A 22,856-nucleotide genomic window follows, 5' to 3' on the forward strand; every position below is an offset into this window, starting at 1 on the left:
TGGTGCCTCCTCTTCCCCATCTGTTACTCAGGGCATGGTGGGTCTCGTGTGCATCTGTGACCGCCCCAGCTGTCAGCACATGATGTAGTCTGACGGTGTCACCATGAGGCCTGACTCTCCTCAGCTCTGCTGCTCACGGTCCAGAGCTGAGGAGTCCCTTACTCTGGGAACCCATCTTCATCTGTAGAAAAACCGCACTATGGTCTGCGACTGTAGCGTTCTTCACGCATGACGAGTGGGTGAAGTGGCAGGAAAATCGGCCACGCACACAGTTAAGACAGTGTGCTTCTGCACACAGTTAAGACAGTGTGCTTCTTAGCTGGAGGCAGTTTGGGGCTGCGGGAAATATTTAGCAACGTCTGACGGCGCTTTTTATTCCCATACTTAGGTATGTTGGTAGATGTGCTGTTATGTGCAGAAAAGGCCTCCATAGCAAAGGATTATCCTGCTTAAAACATTCCTAACAGCTGTGTTATACCCTGCTTTAGGGCTGGAGAGATGGCTCAGTGGGTAAGAGTGCTTGCCACCAAGTCCGGGGAGCTGAATTTAATCTTTAGGTCCCACATGGTAGAAGGCGAGAACTGATACCTGTAAGTTATCCTGACCCTCACATGCTTGCGGGCACACACACGTGTGCATACAAATATTAAATAAAAAATCCTTTTTAAAAGGATCTGTTCCCAGCTTCTGCATTTAACAATCATCTACAGCTCTAGGTAGCCTCATCCTTTGTCATACTTTCCTGAGTATCGTTTTTACTCTTGAAGAAATGAGTTTAATTATATCAGACTTCAGTAGAGAAGCAAAACCAGGAGGGGTGCAGATAGGTTATATCTCTCCAACCTCACCACATACTTCGTTCTAGGGATTTGGTCCAAGTCAAGACCAAATTTGGCTACCAGTCTGTATCAAGTGGTTGCTTTTGTGTCTGGGGATGGAGTTTGGGTTTTATAGGGAAAGCAGTGAGGGAGGGAAGGTGGCTGTAAAGTGAGGGGCAGTAGGGCTGGGCTAGAACAGGAGTCACTGTCGGACTCAGGGCTACAGCTGTGGTGAAATCTGCACCAGAGTAACCTGGGGAGGAAAAGGTTTATTCGGTTTACACTTCCTTATCACCGGTTTTCAAGGAAGTAAGGACAGAAACTCAGACAGGGCAGGAGGCAGGAGCTGATGCAGAGGCCGTGGAGGGGTGCTGCCTTCTGGCTTGCTCCCCCATGGCTTGCTCAGTCTACCTTTTTTTTTTTTTTTTTTTTTTTTTTTTTGAGACAGGGTTTCTCCGTAGCTTTTTGGTTCCTGTCCTGGAACTAGCTCTTGTAGACCAGGTTGGCCTCGAACTCACAGAGATCTGCCTGCCTCTGCCTCCTGAGTGCTGGGATTAAAGGCGTGCGCCACCACCGCCCGGCCCTCAGTCAACCTTTTTATAGAACCCAGGACCACCAGCCCAGGAATGGCACCACAATGGACCGGGTCCTCCCTCACTAATCTCTAATTAGAAAATGCCGTACAGGCTTGCCTGCAGCCTGATCTTACAGAGGCATTTTCTCAATTGAGGGTCTCTCCTATCAGTTAACTCTAGCTTAAGTTGATTTAAAACTTGCCAGGGCAGTTCCAGAGTGGGACACATGCTCCAACCTTAGAGTAATATCCTGCAGGAGCAGCTGGTTTTTGTTGCAAAGTCGAAGATGCCCTGGCCCAGGAGTGAGCACTGAAAGAGGATCCAGGAGCAGGCCGAGCAGTTCCAGCCAGCCAGAGTCATGATTGCGGCCCTGCAAGCTGAAACGGGAACTGGTTGCCATTTCATTCCCACGTTCTAGATTCTTCACAAAAACATCCCAGAAACACGAAAGAAAGAGGTTCTAAGAAACATTTCAGTCCAGCCAAGTTCACATCAGAGCTACAACACGGAGTCCCCGTTTCTGAGGATGTAAAAAGAATGCCTAGAATTCATGTCTGCAGGGTGCTGCTTTGGTCCTGCAGGACTGGCAGGTTTTGAGTTCCTCTTTCCTTTGGAACAGGAAACTGCACTTACAAGAGTAGGGTGTGACATCTACTATGTCACATTCCTGTAAGAGGGGATAGGAGAAGCCAACAGATGGCAACTAATGATACAATTTTATATATTATGTATACAACATTCTGCTCCATGTCTGCCCACACCCAGAGGAGGGCGCCAGATCTCATTACTGATGGTTGTGAGCCACCATGTGGTTGCTGGGAATTGAACTCGGGACCTCTGGAAGAGCAGCCAGTGCTCTTAACCACTGAGCCATCTCTCCAGCCCTACAATTATATTTTTATGAATTGTCTGAACTATATAAATTCATATGTAGGAAACATTGGTGACTCCAAGAGGTTGGAAGTGGGAAGGAATTGGGAGTAATTGCTTAATGCAAGTAGAATTTCTTTTGTGGCATATAAAAATGTTTTTGAAAACACACAACATTCTGAATGTAATAAAGAATTGTTCATTTTAGAACGAGTAACTTTATGTTACGTGAAATTCACCTAGTTTTTTTTAATCTAATGAGATTTAGAGACAGAGTAGTTTAATCTCTGATTTTAGCCTTGATGGCTATGAGATTGATTATTGAACATAAAAAGACCGGGTAGTGCTAAGGGCTAAAGTAGCCGCGTGACAGAGCGCTCGCCCAGCAGATGCAAGGTTCTGGGTTCAGCCCCAGCGCCTCACATCCCCTTTACGGGGTGTTATGTACGGCACATCCCTGCAAGCTCACCTGCATGGAGACTGAGTCACGGGAGTCACACTCAATGAGTCATCCTTCTCAGAAAGGGACTGAGGGGGTTGTTACCCAGCATGCACAGTTCCTGGTTCAATCCCAGGGACTAGGGGGAAATCATTAAATAACTATTTGCTTTTTGCTGTTTTTGTTTGTTTTGTTTGTATGTGGTGTGTGTGTCAGAGAGAGAAAACCACTTAGAGAGGATTCTCTTTCCACCTTTAGGTAGATTTTGGAAACTGACCCCCAGGTCATGAGACTTGCACGGTAAGCACCTTTACCTGCTTAGCATCTCACAGGCCCTATCATTTACTTTTTAAAGCAGTGCTTAAAATGTAGATGATACTCCAATCTGGAAGAAAAAAAGAAGGCTGGTCAGATGGCTCACTCCTCTTCCAGAGGTCCTGAGTTCAATTCCCAGCAACTACATGGTGGCTCACAACCATGTATAATGAGATCTGGTGCCCTCTTCTGGCCTGCAGGAATACAGTCAGAACACTATACATAATAAATAAATTTTTAAAAAAAAGAAAAAGGAAAACAAATAGAAATCGAGAATCTTCTGTTGGGGAAAAATAAGTTCCACCCTAGCTTGGGATAGCATTCCTACAAGTAGCAAAAGAACTGTGTCTTCCTCACATTCAGGCCAGGAAAGTTTGTAGCCATGTCTTGTTCCTTTAAGACCAGAAAATAGAATGAACTGGTTGCTATGGGGTCATAATGACAATTCTCTTGGGTGGCTCGCCTTACATATGTAGTTTCCAGCTGCCCAGACCAGACGTCCTGAGGAGTAGGGCGTATCTCAGTTGATAAGAGATTATGTAGATTGGTTTATTTTCTAAGATTGCAGTGCCCACGCTGTAGCTAAGGGATCAGTGATACCCAGTTTGGGCTCTTTTCTGCCCTACAGGGAACACAGAGTTTACTCAAAGTGGAGATTTTCTTTGAAACAAGGTTCTCTGTGATCAGCAATATTTCTAAAGCTCACAGAATGGAAGAGGAAAGCGCCTAGCAATGAGAACCCCCGAAACCTACTGCTATCCTAACTCCTGCTGAAAAATGCACCTGTAGCCAGCATGGATGAATCTTCCTGTGAATTCCATGAATCCAGGGATCATGACCCGTAAGTATTAGGACGCCTCTGGAAGGACAGAGCGCTGAAGCCCACCACCATGAGGACACATGACCTAGTCCCGCATCAATGTGACTTACGCCCTTGCACCCGAACCCCTGTTCTCCAGGGTGGGGGAGTCATGTTGTTTGGTTTCTGTCCCTGCAGGAGATGGTGGTTTGGGAATGGACATACTAGATGACCTTGAGTCCCTGAAGTTTGAGTATGGGATTCCAGAGGATGAGCGCTACTGGCTGTATCTGCAGGGACGGTATCGGGGACTGATGATCAAGGGCTGCGCTCACGCAGTCTTCTTTTGCAAACTGTTCTGTACTTTAAGGTAAGCTAACTGATAAAGACAAGCATCACTGCTGGGCACCCAAGGGACTCGCACTTTTTAGATCGGAGGTTAAATTTGGCAGAAAAATTGTTTTTCTAACCAAGTCCAGTCCACATTCAATCACTTCTCATCTGAAATGAATGGCAAAAATCCATTCAAGGATGTTTTGTGCTTACATAGTAAAGCCTGGGCTGTGGTGACTGCTGGGCAGAGGGTGGCCAAATTCTTCCATTTATTTACACATTTACACCACCAGCTCGCCTTCCACGGCACTAATGACCAGTCCTCCCTTGTCTGTTACTTCAGATAGAGGCAGTTCTTTCTTCTGAGACTGACCTAATAGTGGGTGACAGGAACAACTGAACGAGATCAGGGAAACATTATACCTGAACAAGTAAAACTATTAAACCAACCAGGTTCTTGAAAACAGTAACTGAAATGAATGAATTCACCAGAGGAATTCAGCATCAGGTATGACCAAGCAGATGGAATCAGAGAACTCAAAGATGGGTCAGTTGGAAGTATTAGTAAAAGAACAAAAAGGAACAAGTAAAGAAAACACCGTAATCAAATTTGATAAATAATATCAAAAGCAAGGAAAAAAAAGGCAACTTGTGCTCAATGTAGTTTCCATCATGCTGAAGCAAACTCTGATATAGCAGATAATATTTTAAATAAGAAACTTATGGGGGCTGGAGAGATGGCTCAGCGGTTAAGAGCATTGCCTGCTCTTCCAAAGGTCCTGAGTTCAATTCCCGGCAACCACATGGTGGCTCACAACCATCTGGATTGAGGTCTGGTGCCCTCTTCTGGCCTGCAGACATACACACAGACAGAATATTGTATACATAATAAATAAATAAATATTTTTAAAAAAAGAAACTTATATAGGACAAAGAACGGAATTGTTACAATGATAAAAGATCATTTTCCATGAAGATATGTGCCCTGATATCTAAACATTCAGTTATATGAAGCAAATACTGATATATTAAAAGATATGAAAGATATTTCAACACCTCATTTACAGCCATCGTTACAGGATCCAGGCAGAAGATCAAAAACGAAACAGCAGGCAGAAACACAGCAAAGCAGAACACTCAGAATCAGGAGAATATATGCTTTTGTGTGTTTTTTTGCTGTGCTCTACTTTGTTTTGATTTGTGGCAGGGTCTTACTCTGCAGATAAACCCTGTCTCGAAAACAACAAGAAAAAGAAAAAGAAAAAAGAAGAAAGAGATGTCAGGTCATCTTAGTTCACTTCCTAGTACAGATTACATAAACTCCGGGAAAGAGGAGAATGTAAGCACGCACGAGAAGTCAGTCCCACAGGAACCCACGCCTATGCAATGCCCAATTAAAATTAAACACCTCATCCTAACACAGGGCTTCCCATTTTACCTTTATAAATCAACATTTGCCCATGGGCCACGTCTGTCTCCTCTCTATCCATAGGCAGTCTGGATAAATACCCCTCTGGGACAAATACCCCTGCCTTCTTTCCCTTGTTTCCTTCTTCTCCCTTGTCCTCTGTCTTCTGTGTTTGTCTTTTATTCCTTGCCCTCGGTCCCTCTGGAGCAAATAAATCTCCTTAGTGCTGAGAACTTGGCTTTGGAGGTGCTGAGCCGATACCTGTTGTTTCAAGAGTGGTTTGCCTTCATTTTGTGTAAAATAAGGAGGGGAGAGTGTCTCGGGGAGTTAGTCACTGTCTCTGCCTTCTGACTTTATGCCTAAATACCCTTTGTAAAGCCACATTTACCAAAGAAACACCAAAGTCGTATGATTTTAGTTCAACACAGAGAAGCAGTTGACAAAAGCCAACACTCCTCCATGAGTACAACACTCAACACAGGGAAATTACCTTAGTGTACTGAAGGCCTTATAAGAAAAGCTACAGAGAAACCCTGTCTTGAAGAAAAAAAAAATAAAATAAAAATAAATAAAAAATAAAAATTGTTGTGGGATATTAGATTGCACTGTGACACTCTGAGACTGTTAATAAAGTTAACCTTGAATTGGGGTGGAACCAATGACTAGCTGACCGGAATTAGCCATAGAGAAGCCTGTAATTTGGATAGAGAAGCTGAAAAAGAAGTGCTGTGATCCAGCTGCCCTCAGTCCCCCTGACTGACAGCGGAACTTCCTTGTGGTCTGTAATTGACAAGGATGTTTGTGTTCTTTCTGGCTGGTGGGTCTCCACAGGAGTAGAGGTATAAAAGGTTGCTGGGGAAAATAAAGGTTGCTGTTCTTCCACCTGAAAAGAAGCCTTTGTATCTCAATCCCAGCACACATACCCCTCCTCTGCCAGTCTAGCCTATCCAGGCTGCGCTGGCTGCAGCAGGAAGGAAAAGATGGGATTAGAGTTTGGAGTTTCTTTTGGTTTTGGGATGAGTTGCTACTTGGCTTCTCTGGTCTAGCAGGTTTTCACCCCCACATCTGACTTCTGAGTCTTTGTTAGTAAACAGAATGATACAGACTTAGTTTTAACCTACTTATCTTGGTTGCAGGCCGGGGCCTGTGTGGCCAGCAGGGTGCTGACTGGGGGACCTGTGGGGTTGCAGATGATAATCAAAGTATCAGTAGATTCATGTGCAGCCCCTAAACCAATAGAGAAACTATCAAAAATCCCACTTGGGAGGCACAGGCAGTTAGATCTCTGCATTGGAGGCTAGCCTGGTCTACAGAGTGAGTTCCAGGACAGCCAAGGCTACACAGAGAAACCCGTCTCGAAAAGACAAAAATAAATAAAAGTCCAGTATATATTGTGAGGGTCACAGCTCTGGAGGGAAAGGTATCCTGACTCATCGGGAGGTCAGACTATAGCTGAAGTTGGGGTACAGTGGGGGTCTGTCTCCCTGCAGGATGTAGCAACCCTGCTCCTCTCAGAGAGCCATAACAGCTGAGCTCTGCTGCGTTCCTCTAAGGGAACGTGGTAGCAGAACTAACCGTTTCTTCTGCTCCGCTCAGCTCCAGCCCAAGATGTTACTACTTCTGCTCCCCTCTGCTAACAGGGAAATCCCGCAGAATCCGCTCGACCCCCAAGGAAGTTCCCTTGCAGGTGTAACTGTTTCCTCTGTTGTTTGTTTGTTTTTTCTGCTCAGCCCCCTTAAGAGAACATCTCAGCAAAGGTTCTGCTCTGCACTGGTGAAAGAACTTCCCTCAAAACTATTTTAAGAAAGAGATTTATTTGGGAAGAAGGAGCCCAGAAGAGTGGCTGCCTCTGCTAGGGTGGTATAGGACAGCTCACAACTGGACAGAAAGAGGGAGCTTAGATATGACTTCTTAGGGGCAAAGTTTTCCCAGGGAGAATATTTATCTCCTTCCTTCCTTCCTTCCTTCCTTCCTTCCTTCCTTCCTTCCTTCCTTCCTTCCTTCCTTCCTCCCTCCCTCCCTCCCTCCCTCCCTCCCTCCCTCCCTCCCTCCTTTCCTTCCATTTTTTCAAGACAGGGTTTCTTTGTGTAGCTTTGGAGCCTGGCCTCCAACTCACAGAGATTCACCTGCCTCTGCCTCCCTCTTGAGTGTTAGGATTAAAGGTATGTGTTACCACCACCTGGCAAGGGAGAATATTTTTTGCTCAGGGATTGGTTGGTTTTGTGTTCAGTTGGTCAGGGGCAGAGTTGGCACTGGTTTCAGGACCAAACTTTCTTTCACTGACCCTTTTTAGTTTTTTGGCTCTAGTTTTAGGACCGGGGCGTATTTCTTTCACTGGCTCTGGTTCCAGGGTGTAAGTGTGTTTCTATGACTCTGGTTTCAGAGTCAGGGTCAGGGTATGTTTGATTCTGGGTTTAGGGCTAAAGTGTTTTCTTTCACTAGCTCTGGTTCCAGGGCTAGAGTGGGTTTCTTTTACCACCTTTGGTTTCAGGGCCAGGGTGGGGTTCTTTGGCTAGCCCTTTTACCCTACATTTATGAAGACCTCCTACAACTCAGCAATAAATTCAACAGCCTGATTTTTAACCTAAGACTTCTTCAAAGAATGTATAGAAATAACCAACAGTTACACGAAAGGTTGTTCAACATTGATAGTCATCAGGAAAATGCAAATCACAACTGCAATAAGATACTCCTTTATACCTGTTAGAACAACCACTATTGGAGCACCTGAAATGAACAAGTTTTGGTGTAGATGTAGAGAAATTGGAACATTTGTTTAATGTTGGTAAGAGTGTAAGAATTAAGCAGGATTGCATAAGATCAAACAACCCCTAAGAATTCCCAGAGATATTTGTATGCCCATGTTCATTGCAGCCTCATTTAAGGTATCCAAGACATGCAAGCAATTTTAATGTCCATTGATGATAAATGGGTGTGACAATTAATGTTCCTGGCCATGATGGTCATGGATTCTAACTCTCTGGAACCAGGAACCCCAAGTTATTGCCTTGGTCATGACATTTTACCACAGCAATAGAAAAAGTACCTAAGACAACCCTTAAGATACTTTTGTTAGGTATAACAGTAACAGGATGGATATATAATGGCTACTAAGATGGCTAAATGAGCTAGCTGTGTTATATATGTCGAGAGTGGTGACTCACACCTGTAATCTCAATACTCAGCAAGCAGAGGCAGGGAAATTGGGATTTTAAGTACAGCCTGGGCTACATGAGATTCTTTCCAAAACAAAACAAGAAACAAATCACATTATATACATATGAAATATTACTGTTTGACCTCTAGAGGGAAATTTTATAAGCTGTGAATTGCATGAAGCTTGAGGATATGATCCTAAGTTCAAAATGTTAATGCTGCACGATTCTGCCTACATGGTGTCCTTAAAGGTTTTTAAATTTTAAAGTTTTTCTGATGGGAAAACAAACCGCAAGTAAAATGGTAATTTCCAGATGTGGGGAAGGGAAGTGAGCCATTCAGGAATATAAAGTTTCTGTTTTGCAGGGATGCAAAGAGTCTAGATACCGGTTGCATAGCAACGTGCATAGCAACGTGCATAGATGCAAACATACTGTGTACTTAAGATGGTGATGATACATTCTAATCGACAGCTGTGTGTGTGCCCAGCAAGTAGACCATAATGCTCAAAGAATTGGTCCATGTGTGCTATGTATCACCATATAACAGTCATAGTGATGTTCAAAGCTAATAAAATACGATATATACAAACTTCGTGTTTAAAGGTCCAGGGAAATTCAAGATATAAAAACAAAAAAATATTTTCATCGATAAATTTTCCACACAGTTTTGGGCCCTTGGAAAAGCGATGTGCTTTTTCAGGATGAAGGTTTTATTCCCTACTAAGACTGTAGAAATGGCCTTCAATTGAAATACCTTGTTTTTGAAGTATTACTTTGTCATTAGACTTCCACATGGGAAAAAAAGAAAAAAAAAAACAAAAACCCAAACCAACCTTAGGGACTCCTGGGGGAAACTACAACATGTACATGCGTTTGTGTGTGTTTGTGCATTTTCTAGAGAACTATTACACCAGGGCCGGCGCACAATACAGCCTCGGGCTGTGTCATTTGATGCTGCCTCCGTGGAGGATGAGACGTTAAAAGTGGGCATCATCGGATGTGGCCACCTCGGGAGGCAGCTGGCTACCGTCCTGCTGAGACTTGTCCCCATCCCTGCTGAGAACCTGCACATCTCCACTCGGAGGCCCGAGTCCCTGGGTGAGGAGCACTGAGTGTAGACAGTAGGTAGGGGTGGGGCTGGTAGCTAGCGTTAACAAAGCTGCTTTGAGAGGTCCCTTTAAAGCAAGGGTTCTCTGCTTGCTGGCCCTAAATTTTAAACTTGTCAAGATAACTTTTCCCCACTCATTTATATCTGTTTCTCCTTCCTGTGTCCTTGGTGCGAATTATCTTTCTGGGTATGAGATACGGGGGATTTTGCAGACAGTATTCAAATCTAACTGGAATATTAGAGTCTGAAAAAAATGTCAACGAATATTTCTATTTGTCCTTATATTCAAAAAATGACATCTGGGTATAAAAATATAATGATTCCAGTTATAGATTAGCGTGATAGAAATAAGAACTCTGATTGTTTCTGAGGAAACGGACTGAAAAAGGACCTGGAATAATTCCCAGGGAGAAGGACATGCTTTCTGTCTAGAGCAACTGTTCTCAACCTGTGGTGACCCCTTACGGGGTCAAATGGCCCTTTCACAGCGGTCACCGAAGATCACTGAAAATATGGATATTTACATTATATTTATAACAGTAACAAAATTATAGATATGGATAGCAATGAAAATAATTTTATGGTTGGGGGTCACCACTGTAGCACAAGTAATAATAAAAACCCAAAGACAGGGGGCTGGAGAGATGGCTCAGCAGGTAAGAGCATTGCCTGCTCTTCTAAAGGTCCTGAGTTCAATTCCCAGCAACCACATGGTGGCTCACAACCACCCGTGAGGTCTGGTGTCCTCTTCTGGCCTGCAGGCATACACACAGATAAAATATTGTATACATAATAAAAATAAAAAAAAACCCAGAGACAGATATTGGGGTTCAGCCTGAAGATCAGAAAAGCAAAGCGACCAAACCACTAAAGAGCTCTTAACTCCACGGAATCGCCAGACTGAAAAAGAGCGAGTTCTTGTCTCATCCCGCCTTATAGTCCTCTCTAGTGCTGGGATTAAAGGCGTGCGCCACCACAGCCTGGCCTGTATGGCAGTCTAGTGTGGCTATTTTGCATTCTGATCTTCAGGCAAGTTTTATTTATTAAAATACAAATGAAATAAGGGGGAGGGGAGAGGCAGGGAGGGGAGAGGCAGGGAGGGGAGCAGAGAAAAATGTAGAGCTCAATAAATATCAATAAAAAATGTATAAAAAATACAAATGAAATATCATGACACACTACAACATGAGGAACTGTATCAAATGGTTGCAGAATTAGGAAGGGTGAGAACCACTGGCTTAGAGGGAAATATGAGCTACATATGTACTCTTACCAAAACTGCTCAGAATGTACGCCTCAGAATTCCATGTGCTATCGCATGTAAAGTACATGGCAATGAAATGCACATTAACAGCACAAAATAGTACGCATAGTATAGAAATTTTTTTCTTTTTCTATCTTTGTTGAGACGGTGTTTCTCTGTGTAACAGTCTTGGCTATCTTGGATCTCATTTTGACAACCAGGCTGGCCTCGGACTCACAGAGATCTGCCTGCCTCTGCCTCCCGAGTGCTGGCTGAGATTAAAGGTGTCTGCCACCATGCTTGGCATCTCCTTCTCCTTTCTAAGTAGTATAGCATGGCATGAGTATTAAAGTTTTTCTTTTCTTTTCTTTTCTTTCTTTTGTTTTTCCCCAAAACAGGGTTTCTCTGTATAGTTTTGGAGCCTGTCCTGGAGCTCACTTTGTAACCAGGCTGGCCTTGAACTCACGGAGATCCGCCTGTCTCTGCCTCCCAAGTGCTGGGATTAAAGGCGTGCGCCACTTCCACCTGGCTACAGTTTTTCTTTTTCTATTTATTTGTTAATGGAATTTCCCCCTAATTTTTGGTCACTGCAAATACAGCCTCTATTACTGTTTGTATACAAGTGAGGACTTTCACTTTCATGGTTTTCTAGCAAATGTCTGGAAGCAAAAGAGCTGACTTGTTAAAGAAACATCTGATGCTTTGTTTTGTTAAACGTCTAATGCTTTTGCTTTCCAGTTTAACCTAAGGAAAGGTCACATGAATTTTTACCAACGCAGCATATGAACACATTTCATTATGCCGTTTTCCTTTTTAAAATTTTTATTTACTTGTATTTTATATCTGTGTGCGCTGCATGTACATCTGCATGCCAGAAGAGGGCATCGGATCCTAGTATACACTTGTGGATGTGTTCAATTCCCATGTGGATATGTGATACTGACTTCTAGAAGAGCAGCCAGTGCTCTTAACCCCTGAGCCATCTCTCCAGCCCCTAATTTTATCGTTTTTCAATACTGGAGACTATCCTTTATTTATGTACTTATTTATTCATCATCATTATTATTAATTTTTTTTGAGACAATGTCTCTGTGTAGCCTTGGCTGTCCTAGAACTCACTCTGTAGACCAGGCTGGCCTTGAACTCACAGAGATCCACCCCTCTCTGTCTCCCAAACGCTGGATTACAGGCGTGAGCTACCACCACCCAGCCCAGCATCACTTTTAACATTTTTGGTCACTGGGATGAGCACTCACCTCTCCCAACATCTTTTGCATTCTGTTTTTCGATAACACTGAAAGAGCACACCAGATGGAAGAAGTATCCATTTAAATTCTTTCAGAAATCCATGTTGGAGTGAAGATAATCAGATAGTTAAGTACCTGCATGTTTAATGCTAGTGTGTGAGTTTTATATACACAGCCTTCCCCTCTCCATTTATGAAGATCATTGTTGTCTTGTATACGTTACAAAAACTGTTACACTTTCCCCAACGCCCCCAGTTTCTGTTTACATTCTTTCGTGCTCCTAATTTTACCCACTAACTCAAGTCAGGAAGCTATCCAACTTTCAGAGAGTCACATAACGTCCTGAAGCTTCAGTTGGCTCCTCTGTAATATGGGAACCATCCTCCTTGGTCTAGAGGACCCGTGTGAGAGCTGCCTTAAAGAATACACAGAAAACACTTCATTCATTCATTCTCTGGCAAGTGCTAACTCTACAAGAAATGGAAGCAGAATGCTTCTTTTTTTTTTTTGTTTGTTTGTTTTGTTTTTGTTTTTCGAGACAGGGTTTCTCTGTAGCTTTGGAGCCTGTCCTGGAACAGGATTCACGGAGATCCTCCTGCCTCTGCCTCCCGAGTGCTGGGATTAAAGGCGTGCGCCACCACCGCCCGGCCAGAATGCTTCTTAGAGATTTCTTCTCCCTAACTTAAATTAAAATAATAATAATAAAAACACCTTACGTTTGTTCTAAAATCAAGACAAAAAGAACCAGGCAAGAGCTGTAAGCTTTGCCACAGTGGCCGGCTTCTCCCAGGGAAGGGGCCTTTTTTGCGTAACTCAGAGGCATCCAGGAATAGCTTCTGGTTTCTGTGGCAACGAGGCTTAGGGGGCTTACTGAGACATATTTACCTCCATCCTCTCCCCGCGGCTGATACTCAGGGTATTTCTCTGCCTCGTGCGCTCTCTCCTTTCCTTTCTCCCTCCCAGTTGAGTTCCAGAAGTTAGGGGTCCGGTGCTTGTATGACAACGCTTCTGTGGCGAGCTGGGCCAAAGTCTTGTTCCTCTGCTGCCTGCCATCTCAGCTGCCTAATATCTGCTTGGAAATCCAAAACAAACTCGAGAAGACCTGCTTCGTGTACAGCTTTGTGTCGGGGATCCCGCTACCCAGGTAACGCGTCAGCGCGAGAACCGAACAGCCTAGTCACTGAAGTCTCCCGCCCGTTCCCTACCTCTTGAAGTTAGTCATCCTCAGGAAAAAAGAGCCGCGTGACGTGCAGAAAGACCCAGCCAGCCTTTCTATCTCCACCTGCCCCCAACCCCCGGTTTTTACATAAACAACACTTAGAATTGGCATATTTTCCCCTGTTTAAAATGTGAATGGCATATCGTTTCCCAGGTACTCGCTCCCCACTCCGCATCAATGAGAAAACAGCAGATAGCATGAAAAGCTATGAAAAATATGTGCCAAGCGTCCTTTTTGTACTCCTGCATCTAGCAGATAGGAGGATGGTTGGGAGAATCCAATCCATCAAGGCCCTTCGAGGACACCAGGCCCAAGTCATGTCACCGAGCCGTGCTGTGCGGGGGAGGGGGGTGGCTGTTCGCCTTAGCTGCCTGCGCAGTAGACTGGATAGCCATTCCTTCTCATTTGATGCTGTACTTCCCGACTCTGTGGCTTCCAGGCTGAAATTTCTACTGAACCACAGCAATATCCTGCGGCCTCAGTATCACTTTACTGAGAATTTTGACAACATCTGGGGAGAGACTAAGGAAATCACAGCTGTTCTCCAAGATCCAGAGGTCATTCGGGATACCTACCCCTACAGTGATGTTGGTAAATGCTCAACTGTGTAACTACTGACATTCTCTTGACAGTTACCTTCTATGGTGTGTGTGTGTGTGTGTGTGTGTGTGTGTGTGTGTGTGTGTATGTGTTGGGGAAAGCACAAAGTAGATACATTTAGTTATTCGAGTTTGGTATGTGTCTTAGGGTTTCTATTACTGTGAAGAGACACCATGACCATGGCAGCGACTCTTATAAAGGAAAAACATTTAATTGACGTAGCTTGTATTTTCAGAGGCTCAATACATTGTCGTCATGGTGTGACATGGTATCACGCAGGCAGACATGGTGCTGGAGAAGGAGCTGAGAGTTCTATACCTTGACCCACAGGCAACAGGAAGTGAACTGCGTCACTGGGCATAGCTCAAGCTTAGGAGACCTCAAAGCCTGCCCCTACAGTGACACAGTTTCTCCAACAAGGCCACACCTATTCTAAGAAGGCCACACCCCCTGATAGTGCCTCTCCCTCTGAGCTTAGCGGCCAGTTACATTCAAACTACCATAGTATGAAAAAAGGGTTGGATAGGTAAAACCAGCCTTTCTTAGGCAGAGCTGAAAACCCTAATTTTTGGATCCTTAAGTCTGAACTGGAAACAACCAGGGAAAATAACTTGTGTGAATAAGGGAATGAGCTGGGCTTGGTGGTACATGCGGATAACTCCAGTCTTGGAGAGGTGGAGGTGAAAGAAGCTGGGTGTCAAGGCCCTTTAGCTATAACCAAATTTGAGGATAACTAAAGCTACATGTGAGCCCGTCTCAAAAAAAAAAAAAAAAGACAAAAAGCAAACAACAACAACAACAAAACCCCAAAAAGATCTCAGGAGAACAACAGCAATAACAACAAAAACCAGGAGAACACAATGTCTGCAACAAGAAAAATGGGTTTCCCTCTCATCTTGCAGTATTTCCCAGTTCCTGCTGTGGGCAGGGACCGTTGTAGAGATCTGTCTGCCATTAGCAGTGCCCAGCTCAGTCCTGTCTGCTCCCCTTCAGTGTGATCAGCTCATAATGTGCTGTAAAGGGCAAATGGGGCTCATAGCCAGGGAGGAAGAGCGTTCATCTCCTGGCACACCGCTAACCAGTTTAGGGGAGAAGGTGGCCTCGCTGTCCCTCTCTCGGTCTCTCCTGGGTACCCTACAACTTCTTTCTGCAATGCTCACTGTCATTTTTCTTCATGTCAAGGGGGAGTGGTCCTCAACATCAAATGGCTGGAGGGGGTGTTTTACGCAGCCATCAACGTCTGCACAGCAAGGAACGTGTTCCACTCCCACGTGCTGCAGATCCTCAACAAGCTCTTTCTCTCCGCGCACTTGGAAAGCTGCGAGACAGACAAGGCATCCTGTCCCAAATTCCAGCTAACAGATTTTATGAACAAAAACTACGTCAATAGCTTGTTTCATAGAAGGTATGATGTCAGACATCTGGCCATTGGAATCTGTCCCGCAGTCCTGTCTTAGCGGAGGATGCTTTCTGAAAACATTTTTTGGGGTGGGGTGGTGGTGGCACAAACCTTTAATCCTGGCACTCAGGAGGCAGAGGTGTGAGTTCGAGGCCAGCCTGCTCTACAGAGTGAGTTCCAGGACGGCCAGGGCTACACAGAGAAACCCTGTCTCAAAAAACTAATAAAAAAATGTCTTGGTGGGGGGCTTGGGGAGACCACAGGGGAGACCTGTAGGAATTTGTTTTCTCCTTTCGCCACGTGGATGCTGGGGTTGAAGTCAGATCCCCAAGCTTGGCAGCAAGCATGTTTGTAGCAAGCATCTTTACCCGCTAAACCATTTAGTCTGCCTCGCTCACTTCTTTGTTTTATCCTTTCGGGTTCCTCTCCTAGCCTCTGCCTGGTTTTGTTTGTTTGTTTGTTTGTTTTTCTTTGTTTGTGTTTGAGAGTCTCCAGACAGCCCAGGCTGGCCTTGAACCTGACGACCTAGAATTTCAACTTTTCAAGTTCCAGGCTTGCAAATGTGCCCCGCCACATTGCCTGACCCTGATCTGCATTCCCCTTTAAAGCTGGTCGAAATGATACACTTTTCTAAAAACAAAACAAAAGAACAACAGCAACAAAAACCTTAACCAGTTTTTTTAAAAAAAGTCTCCCTGCCTCTTAAATCCCATTTTGTAGATAGTCATCTTGAATAGAGTATGCTTTGTCCTTTCTTCTAGGCACTAACAGATATTAGTATTGTACTGTAATATGTATGCTATTATGTATGTATGTATGTAATATGTATGCTTATCAATTACTCCAGTGTTAGAAACACAGAGGCATACACCACTTTTGCCTTCTATATCCGCCTAGAGCTCTGATGTTGGTGTTGTCTGCTTCACTTAGGAACAGCAGCCACACAGGCAGTCTTTCAGACACATTGTGTAAGTGACAAGTTGCCCGGCTTTCCTGTGATAGAGTATAATCCTTCCTTCAGCTCAGATTTTGCACGGTGGGCTGCTAGAACATGTCCCGTGTACTGTTTTGAATACTTGGACAGGTATTTCTGCTGGATAAACATACTGATGACTGTCTGAGTTAGAGGACACATATGTACATAATCACTTAGTAAAACATCGATACCAGTGCCATATGCTAGTGTCCTTTATTTCTCGATAGCGTGGTAACAATAAAGTCAACCTTTCTGGTCTTTGCTAATCCAATACGGGAAGCTTGCTGCTGCCATTGCTAGTGATTTCCATGTCCCCTGACTCACTGGACTCTGAGCTCCTTTCCTTCGTGGACGGCTGGGTACACCATTCTTCTTGAAGCAGTTGTTCCTCTTGGCTGGCATGCCTCTTCTCTCATAGTTCTCCTGCTGATTTCCTCTCAGATCTGAGAGTTCTGGGGATCAACCCTGGGTCCTCTTTTCTTTCATCATCTACACTTGTTCCTGGGTAAACTTTTCTGGTTTGGGAATTCATTTTTTTTTTTTTTTAAGTTTTTCGAGACAGAGTTTCTCAGTGTAGCCTTGGCTGTCCTGGAGCTCACTCTGTAGAAGAGACTGGCCTTGAACTCACAGAGATCAGCCTGCCTCTGCCCCCTGAATGCTAGGATTAAAGATGTGCACTGCGGCGCGCAACTCTGCCAGCAGAGAAGACGACCACAACAGGATTCTTCTTGGAACGTACTTTATTGGAGCGCAGAAGACTGAAGATAAGATGGAGGCGAAAAGACCCCGAGCCCGACCGCGCGGGGAATATATACAGTGCCTGGTCCGCCTATGATGTGTCATTGCTTGATTGGCTCGGCCCACACTGATGCAATTGCGTGAGCAAGACGTGTGAGCAATTGATAGGTGGATTCAAACCACTCTTGGGCCGGTAGCGAGCGTGCACAGAAGTTGTTTACTACTAGGGACACTAGCAAATGGTGGCAACGGGCTTAGTGCCAGACCCTGTGAACATGACAGCTGACAGCGCCAAGGTGCGCAAAGCGCCTGGCGCGCAGAGCACCGTGGCACGCTGCATCGGAACATGACAGCTGACAGCGCCGTGGTGCGCAGAGCGCCTTGGCGCGCTACAGTGCACCACTACCACCACCCGGCTTCAAGTTGCCATTTTTACTCTGGTCGCATAAAACTCTCCATTGGTGCTGTGCCTGGGTAACCATGAAGTTGCCATCTCCTGAAACCCGATGTGCAGAAGCACCCCAGTTTCTGTGGGGATCTTATCTAACTACTGCTGCCTCACGAAGTGCTGCAGGCTGGAACCCCAGGACCCCAGACCTAATCATGGATTCCGGTTTCTCCTTCCCACCCCATATTCTGGTCGCCTGCTGATGATACCCATGATACTCTCAGCCTGGGATTTCCCTCACCTCTCTAGTGTTTCCTTTCCTGACTCTTGAGGTTTATTTTTAATTTTAGTGGCCCATATCCTATAATAACTCCATGAGAAAAGGGTCTATTAGAAGTAATTTTGGAGATTTGTTAGTGTTTGAAAAGGTCTGTGCTCTTACCTACCATTTCACTGAGAATATGGTTAAGTAGCAGATTGGAGATTGAAGTCGTTTTCCTATCGTATTTTTAAGCTCTGTTCCATCATGTTCTGCTTTTGGACACTCTGTTGGGAGGGAGCTATAAGGCCTTTCTAGCTCATCTTGTTCTATTTGTGCTTTTTGGAGACAAGGTCTCATCTAGCCCAGGCTGCTCCTGAGCTACCGATTCTTTGGCCAAATTCCAGGTGCTGGACCATGTTACACTTTTTAATTGGACCTGTCTCACTATGTATCCTTGCCTGTCCTGAAACTTGTAGGCCTTGAACTCACAGAGTTCTACCTGCCTCTGCCTCCTGAGTGCTGGGATTCAAGTTGTGTGTCAGCATGCCAGACTAAAAGTTGTCATTCTTTATTTTTAAATGATTTATTTGCTTTATGTTTATTGGTGTTCTGCCTTCATGTATGTCTGTGTGAGGATGTTGGGTTCCCTGAAACAAGAATTACAGACAACTGTGAGCTGCCATGCAGGTGCTCAGGTCCTCTGGAAGAGCAGCCAGTGCTCTTAACCACTAAGCCATCTCTCCAGCCCCAAGATTGTTATTCTTGAGAGGCAAGAACTGAACTGATTAAACCATTTCCCCAGCCTACCCCACCCCTGCAATTAATTTTTTAAAATATTGTAAAATATAACACATGTGCAGAAGAAGTTAATATTCTGTTTGTGTGGAGGCCCAAAAATGTGAGCTGGCTGCCTTCAGGACACTCGGTCTAGGGTGGGTTCATTGCCTAAACAACAGAATGCTAATGACTTGATGTCTCAAAGCATTGAAGCAAATAACTGTTCTAGCTGTCCTTTGTATCAGGTTAAAGCAGCCTTTTGTCTTCTTCCCCTTTCTGTATTGGGATATAAAAGTGCGTGGAAAATAAACGCAGGTGAGCTCAGCATCCAGTATTCGCTGAGTTGCCCTCCTGCTGCTATCCTGTGTTTTAGTGATTCTTTCTTATTTCTGTTCCTCCCACCTAACATTTTTCTAATCCTCATGCCCCTACCCTGGTAAGTAGTATACTTGTTGGAACAAGGTCCCAGGCACTTCTGTAAATATACAGCCTTATGAGTTATGGTGATGCAAATAACCATATCACCCCGCCCCCGGGAAGCAATGTGCTCAGCTGGGCTTCTCCAGACTTCCCTGATTATGCCTTTGTAAGTTCCTACCTTCCCCTTTTTCTCTGTTATTCTTTTTCCTTTTCTTTTTAGACCTCTTGGATGGGTCTTCCAGTTTTGTGTTTCCTATTCTTAACATCCTTGACTCCCCCTTTACACTTCTGCTTTTCTCAATGCCTTGTTTTTGCTAGCACACTTTAGTAGCACATTTTCGTGTTTACTACATTTTGAACTTAAAAGCATTGAAAATCTTTGAGTATTCCTTTTGATGCTGCCCCTTGCTGTCATTTCCTTACACAATAATCTTCATCTTTTGAGACTATAAAGTATTATGGTGTTTTTCTCCTCTAATTGGTTTATGTCTTCCAAATTGCTTAAAAATAAATTTTCAAGTTTATTTTCACTTGTATGTTTGTTCTGCCTACATATGTATGTCTGTGCATTGCATGTGTGTTTATGGTAGCTTCAGGCATAAGTAGCAAAACTTGAGAACAGCCATGTCCTTCAGCGGGTCACCACAGAACATCTCTTCAGCTCTCTAAGCCGGCTTTTTAATCATCTTCTCTCTTTTTTTCCCTGTTTTTTCAAGACAGGCTTTCTCTGTGTAACCTGACTGTCCTGGAACTAGCTCTGTAGACCAGGCTGGCCTCAAACTCACAGAGATCTGCCTGTCTCTACCTCCTGAGTGCTGGGTTTAAAGGTGTGTGCCACCACCACCGGGCTGACTACTGAAATTTTTGTTCATCTAAGTGACTGCATCTCTGCTCCTCCTCGTTATCTCTCCGCCTCTAACATGTGGCAATCACTGTTATTTTTCCTGGAGCCATAGTCTTGCCTGTTCCAAAGGGTCACATACCTGAATCATATATGTAACATGTAGGCTTTTTTTGTACCTAGCAATATATTTTGAAGCTTCTTCTATGTCCTTCCATGGGTTGGTAGGGTACTTTGCTTACATATCTAATCATATCCCACTGTATTTCACTCCATTGTCTTCCCATTTGCATGTCTTCTGAGAAGTCAGTTTTTTACCTCTGTAAGACCCTTCTATAATAAAGTAGTTTTCCTCTGGCTTCTCTTAGGCTTTTGGTTTTATCTTATAATTTCCTATGATTCGAGAATATGTCGGGATGTGGTTTTTGTTGCCATTTTATTGTTGGCATTTATTCTGCTTGGTGGTCTTCACTTGCCGGGACCTATGGCTTGCTATATGATATTAATTTGGGAAAAATTTCAGTCATTATTATTTCAAGTATTCTGCTCCTTTCTCTCCTCCCCTTCTAGTATTATCTGTCTGTCTGTTGTCTGTCTGCCTATCTATCTATCTATCTATCTATCTATCTATCTATCTATCTGATATATATGTAGGCATACATATATAAATCACATATACATCTTTTGTGTTTGTTCCATAGTCCTTGCATATGCTGGTCCATATAGCTCAGTTATTTCTGTTTTCATTTTTTTTTTCACCATTTCTGTCTGGAAATTTCTACAGTCATATGATATAGTCAAGTTCAGAGAGTCTTCCTTCCATCTGGTGTTTCATACCCAAGTGATTTTTTTTGTATTAAACAGACTCAAAGAAAGTAACACTGTCTTTTTCTCCACCCCAGGCCTTTCCCCTGGTTTGATCTGACTACTGTGCAGCTCAAGGATACGCCTTTTAGCCAGCATCTCTCAGCCACGCCTACTCTCCAGAACCACCTGACTCTTCTATATGCCCAATCATTTGGCATCACCCCAACCGAAGAAGAGCTGTCAAAGGTTCCCACGGGTTCTCCAACCCAAGAGGATGAGGGTTGACAGATACCCACGCAAAGTGTTTGAGAATTATACTAATGACTTGAGTATAGCATAAAATAAGAGGTCCATATGCAGCAATATACGTGGGTTATCTAGCTTTTAAAGCAACCTAGTTCACTGCCTCCCCCATAAGACCTTTTTAACACAAATTATTTCTCTTTTAAAGGCTAAATCCAAGTAATTATGTCATAATGAGATGATCAAACAGGAAACCTTTTCCCATGATAACATAGATAAGCTGGAAAATGATACAGCTTGATTCTTCTACCTTTTTGAGTAGAGAAATAAATGTTGGGTGAGCAATCCTAGTTGAATTATGATTAATTCGTGCTTGTTTTAGTTATATTTGACTATTCTAGGATGACTATTTAAAGCTATTCCCATTTAAACCTTTTACATCCATAAAGCCCTAAAAATATTACTGGTGAAGGTGTAGCTCAGCTGGTGGAGTGCTTGCTTGGGATGCGCAGAACTGTGGGCTCAGTCATAAGCACCCCCAAAATTTGATGAGGTGGCACCTGCTTGCCACTCCAACACTTAGGAAGTGGAGGCAGGAGGATTGCACACTGAAGGTTGTCCTTGGTTATATAGTGAATTTGAGGCCAGCCTGGGATAGAGGAGACTATGTCCTCAAAAAAAAAACAAAAAACAAAAAACAAAACACCAAAAAAATCTCCCAATCAACCAACCAGCACCACCACCACTAACAATAAAAAACAAAACAAGCCTTTAATCCCTGAATTCCGGAGGCAGTGGTAAGTTCAAGGCCAGCCTGGTTCCAAAACATTGAGTTCAACGGCAGCTTGGGCTGTTGCACAGAGAAACCCTGTCTCAAAAAACCCCAAACAATAACAACACAAAACAAAACAAAGGAAAACAAACGCAGATTGTTGCAGAGCGATGGCACCCGTCTGGAATCCTCATGCCAGGAGTCTGCGGCAGGAAGCTGGCCACTCTCGAGCCACAGGTGAGACCCTACCTGAAAACAGGCAGATACAAACAAAAAAGTGCATTCAAAACTGGCACTTGCAGTAAATCCTTGAAAACGGTTTGCAAAATATTGATCTTATTTCTATGGTGTGCATTTGCTTCATGTTTTACATTTTTTTTTGTCAATTATAATAGAGCTGAAAACAAAAACAGTGACCCCACCATACTAAGAAGTGAAGTTCCCAGCTTTGCCGCTGATAGAACCGTGGTTTTCGTTTTTCAAATGCTCAGGGGCTTTTGAGTAAAACCATTCACAATACATGGAAATCATCATGGGCTTATAGTAACCATTTACATTTTGTTATTTTGCATAGTCATGCATTAAGTAAATTCAAGGATTCCAGAATGCTTTCTTTTTATTTATTTACTTAGGATGGTTTCTGATAAAACTTCCTAATCCAATTGGGGGGGAGGCAGGGTTGATTTGTCATCAAATACAGATATGTAGCACAAATATTAGTTTGTTCTATTCAGGTGTGTAGTTGACAATGTAGATCATTGCCCTCTGTGCTCTGTTAGCATCACAGTGGATTTTAGGATTCAGAAATGAGACCCAGGCACTGAGGAGATGGCTCAGCAGATAAAGTGCTTGCTGCACAAAGAAGATGGCCAGAGTTTGGATCCCTAGAACCCAAGTAAAGCTGAGCTGGTGGGTGTGGTGGTTGTGGGTAAACCAAGAGAGAAGGTGGATTCAGGAAATCCATCAAGGGGCAAGCCGGCTACCCTGACTAGCCCAGTCAGTGAGCTCTGAGAGTCCCTGCCTCTGTAAATCATGTGACCGTGATGATGGGGGAGACTCACGACAACAACTTCTGATCTTCAAATGCACCCACACATGTGG

At 43.9% G+C, this 22,856-nt stretch overlaps 1 protein-coding gene across 1 annotated transcript; it reads left to right on the forward strand.

The window, feature by feature from the left end:
* Positions 1 to 4,031: 4,031 nt before the first annotated feature.
* Positions 4,032 to 21,025, forward strand: Noxred1 (NADP dependent oxidoreductase domain containing 1). The gene is made up of 6 exons (XM_057782161.1): positions 4,032 to 4,186; positions 9,614 to 9,813; positions 13,277 to 13,457; positions 13,972 to 14,123; positions 15,315 to 15,537; positions 20,836 to 21,025. Exons 1-6 carry the CDS (start codon positions 4,032 to 4,034, stop codon positions 21,023 to 21,025), a joined length of 1,101 nt encoding a protein of 366 aa, XP_057638144.1.
* Positions 21,026 to 22,856: the final 1,831 nt, after the last annotated feature.

This window comes from Chionomys nivalis, chromosome 10 (assembly GCF_950005125.1).
Source record: "Chionomys nivalis chromosome 10, mChiNiv1.1, whole genome shotgun sequence".
Lineage (NCBI taxonomy): Eukaryota > Metazoa > Chordata > Mammalia > Rodentia > Cricetidae > Chionomys > Chionomys nivalis.

Excerpts from the sequence above, each read along its gene's own strand:
- Noxred1 (XM_057782161.1), top strand. The coding sequence starts at position 4,032 with ATGGACATACTAGATGACCTTGAGTCCCTGAAGTTTGAGTATGGGATT. Across the intron at positions 9,814-13,276 it reads TCGGAGGCCCGAGTCCCTGG|TTGAGTTCCAGAAGTTAGGG; the intron begins GTGAGGAGCACT and ends TCTCCCTCCCAG. Across the intron at positions 14,124-15,314 it reads CTACCCCTACAGTGATGTTG|GGGGAGTGGTCCTCAACATC; the intron begins GTAAATGCTCAA and ends CTTCATGTCAAG.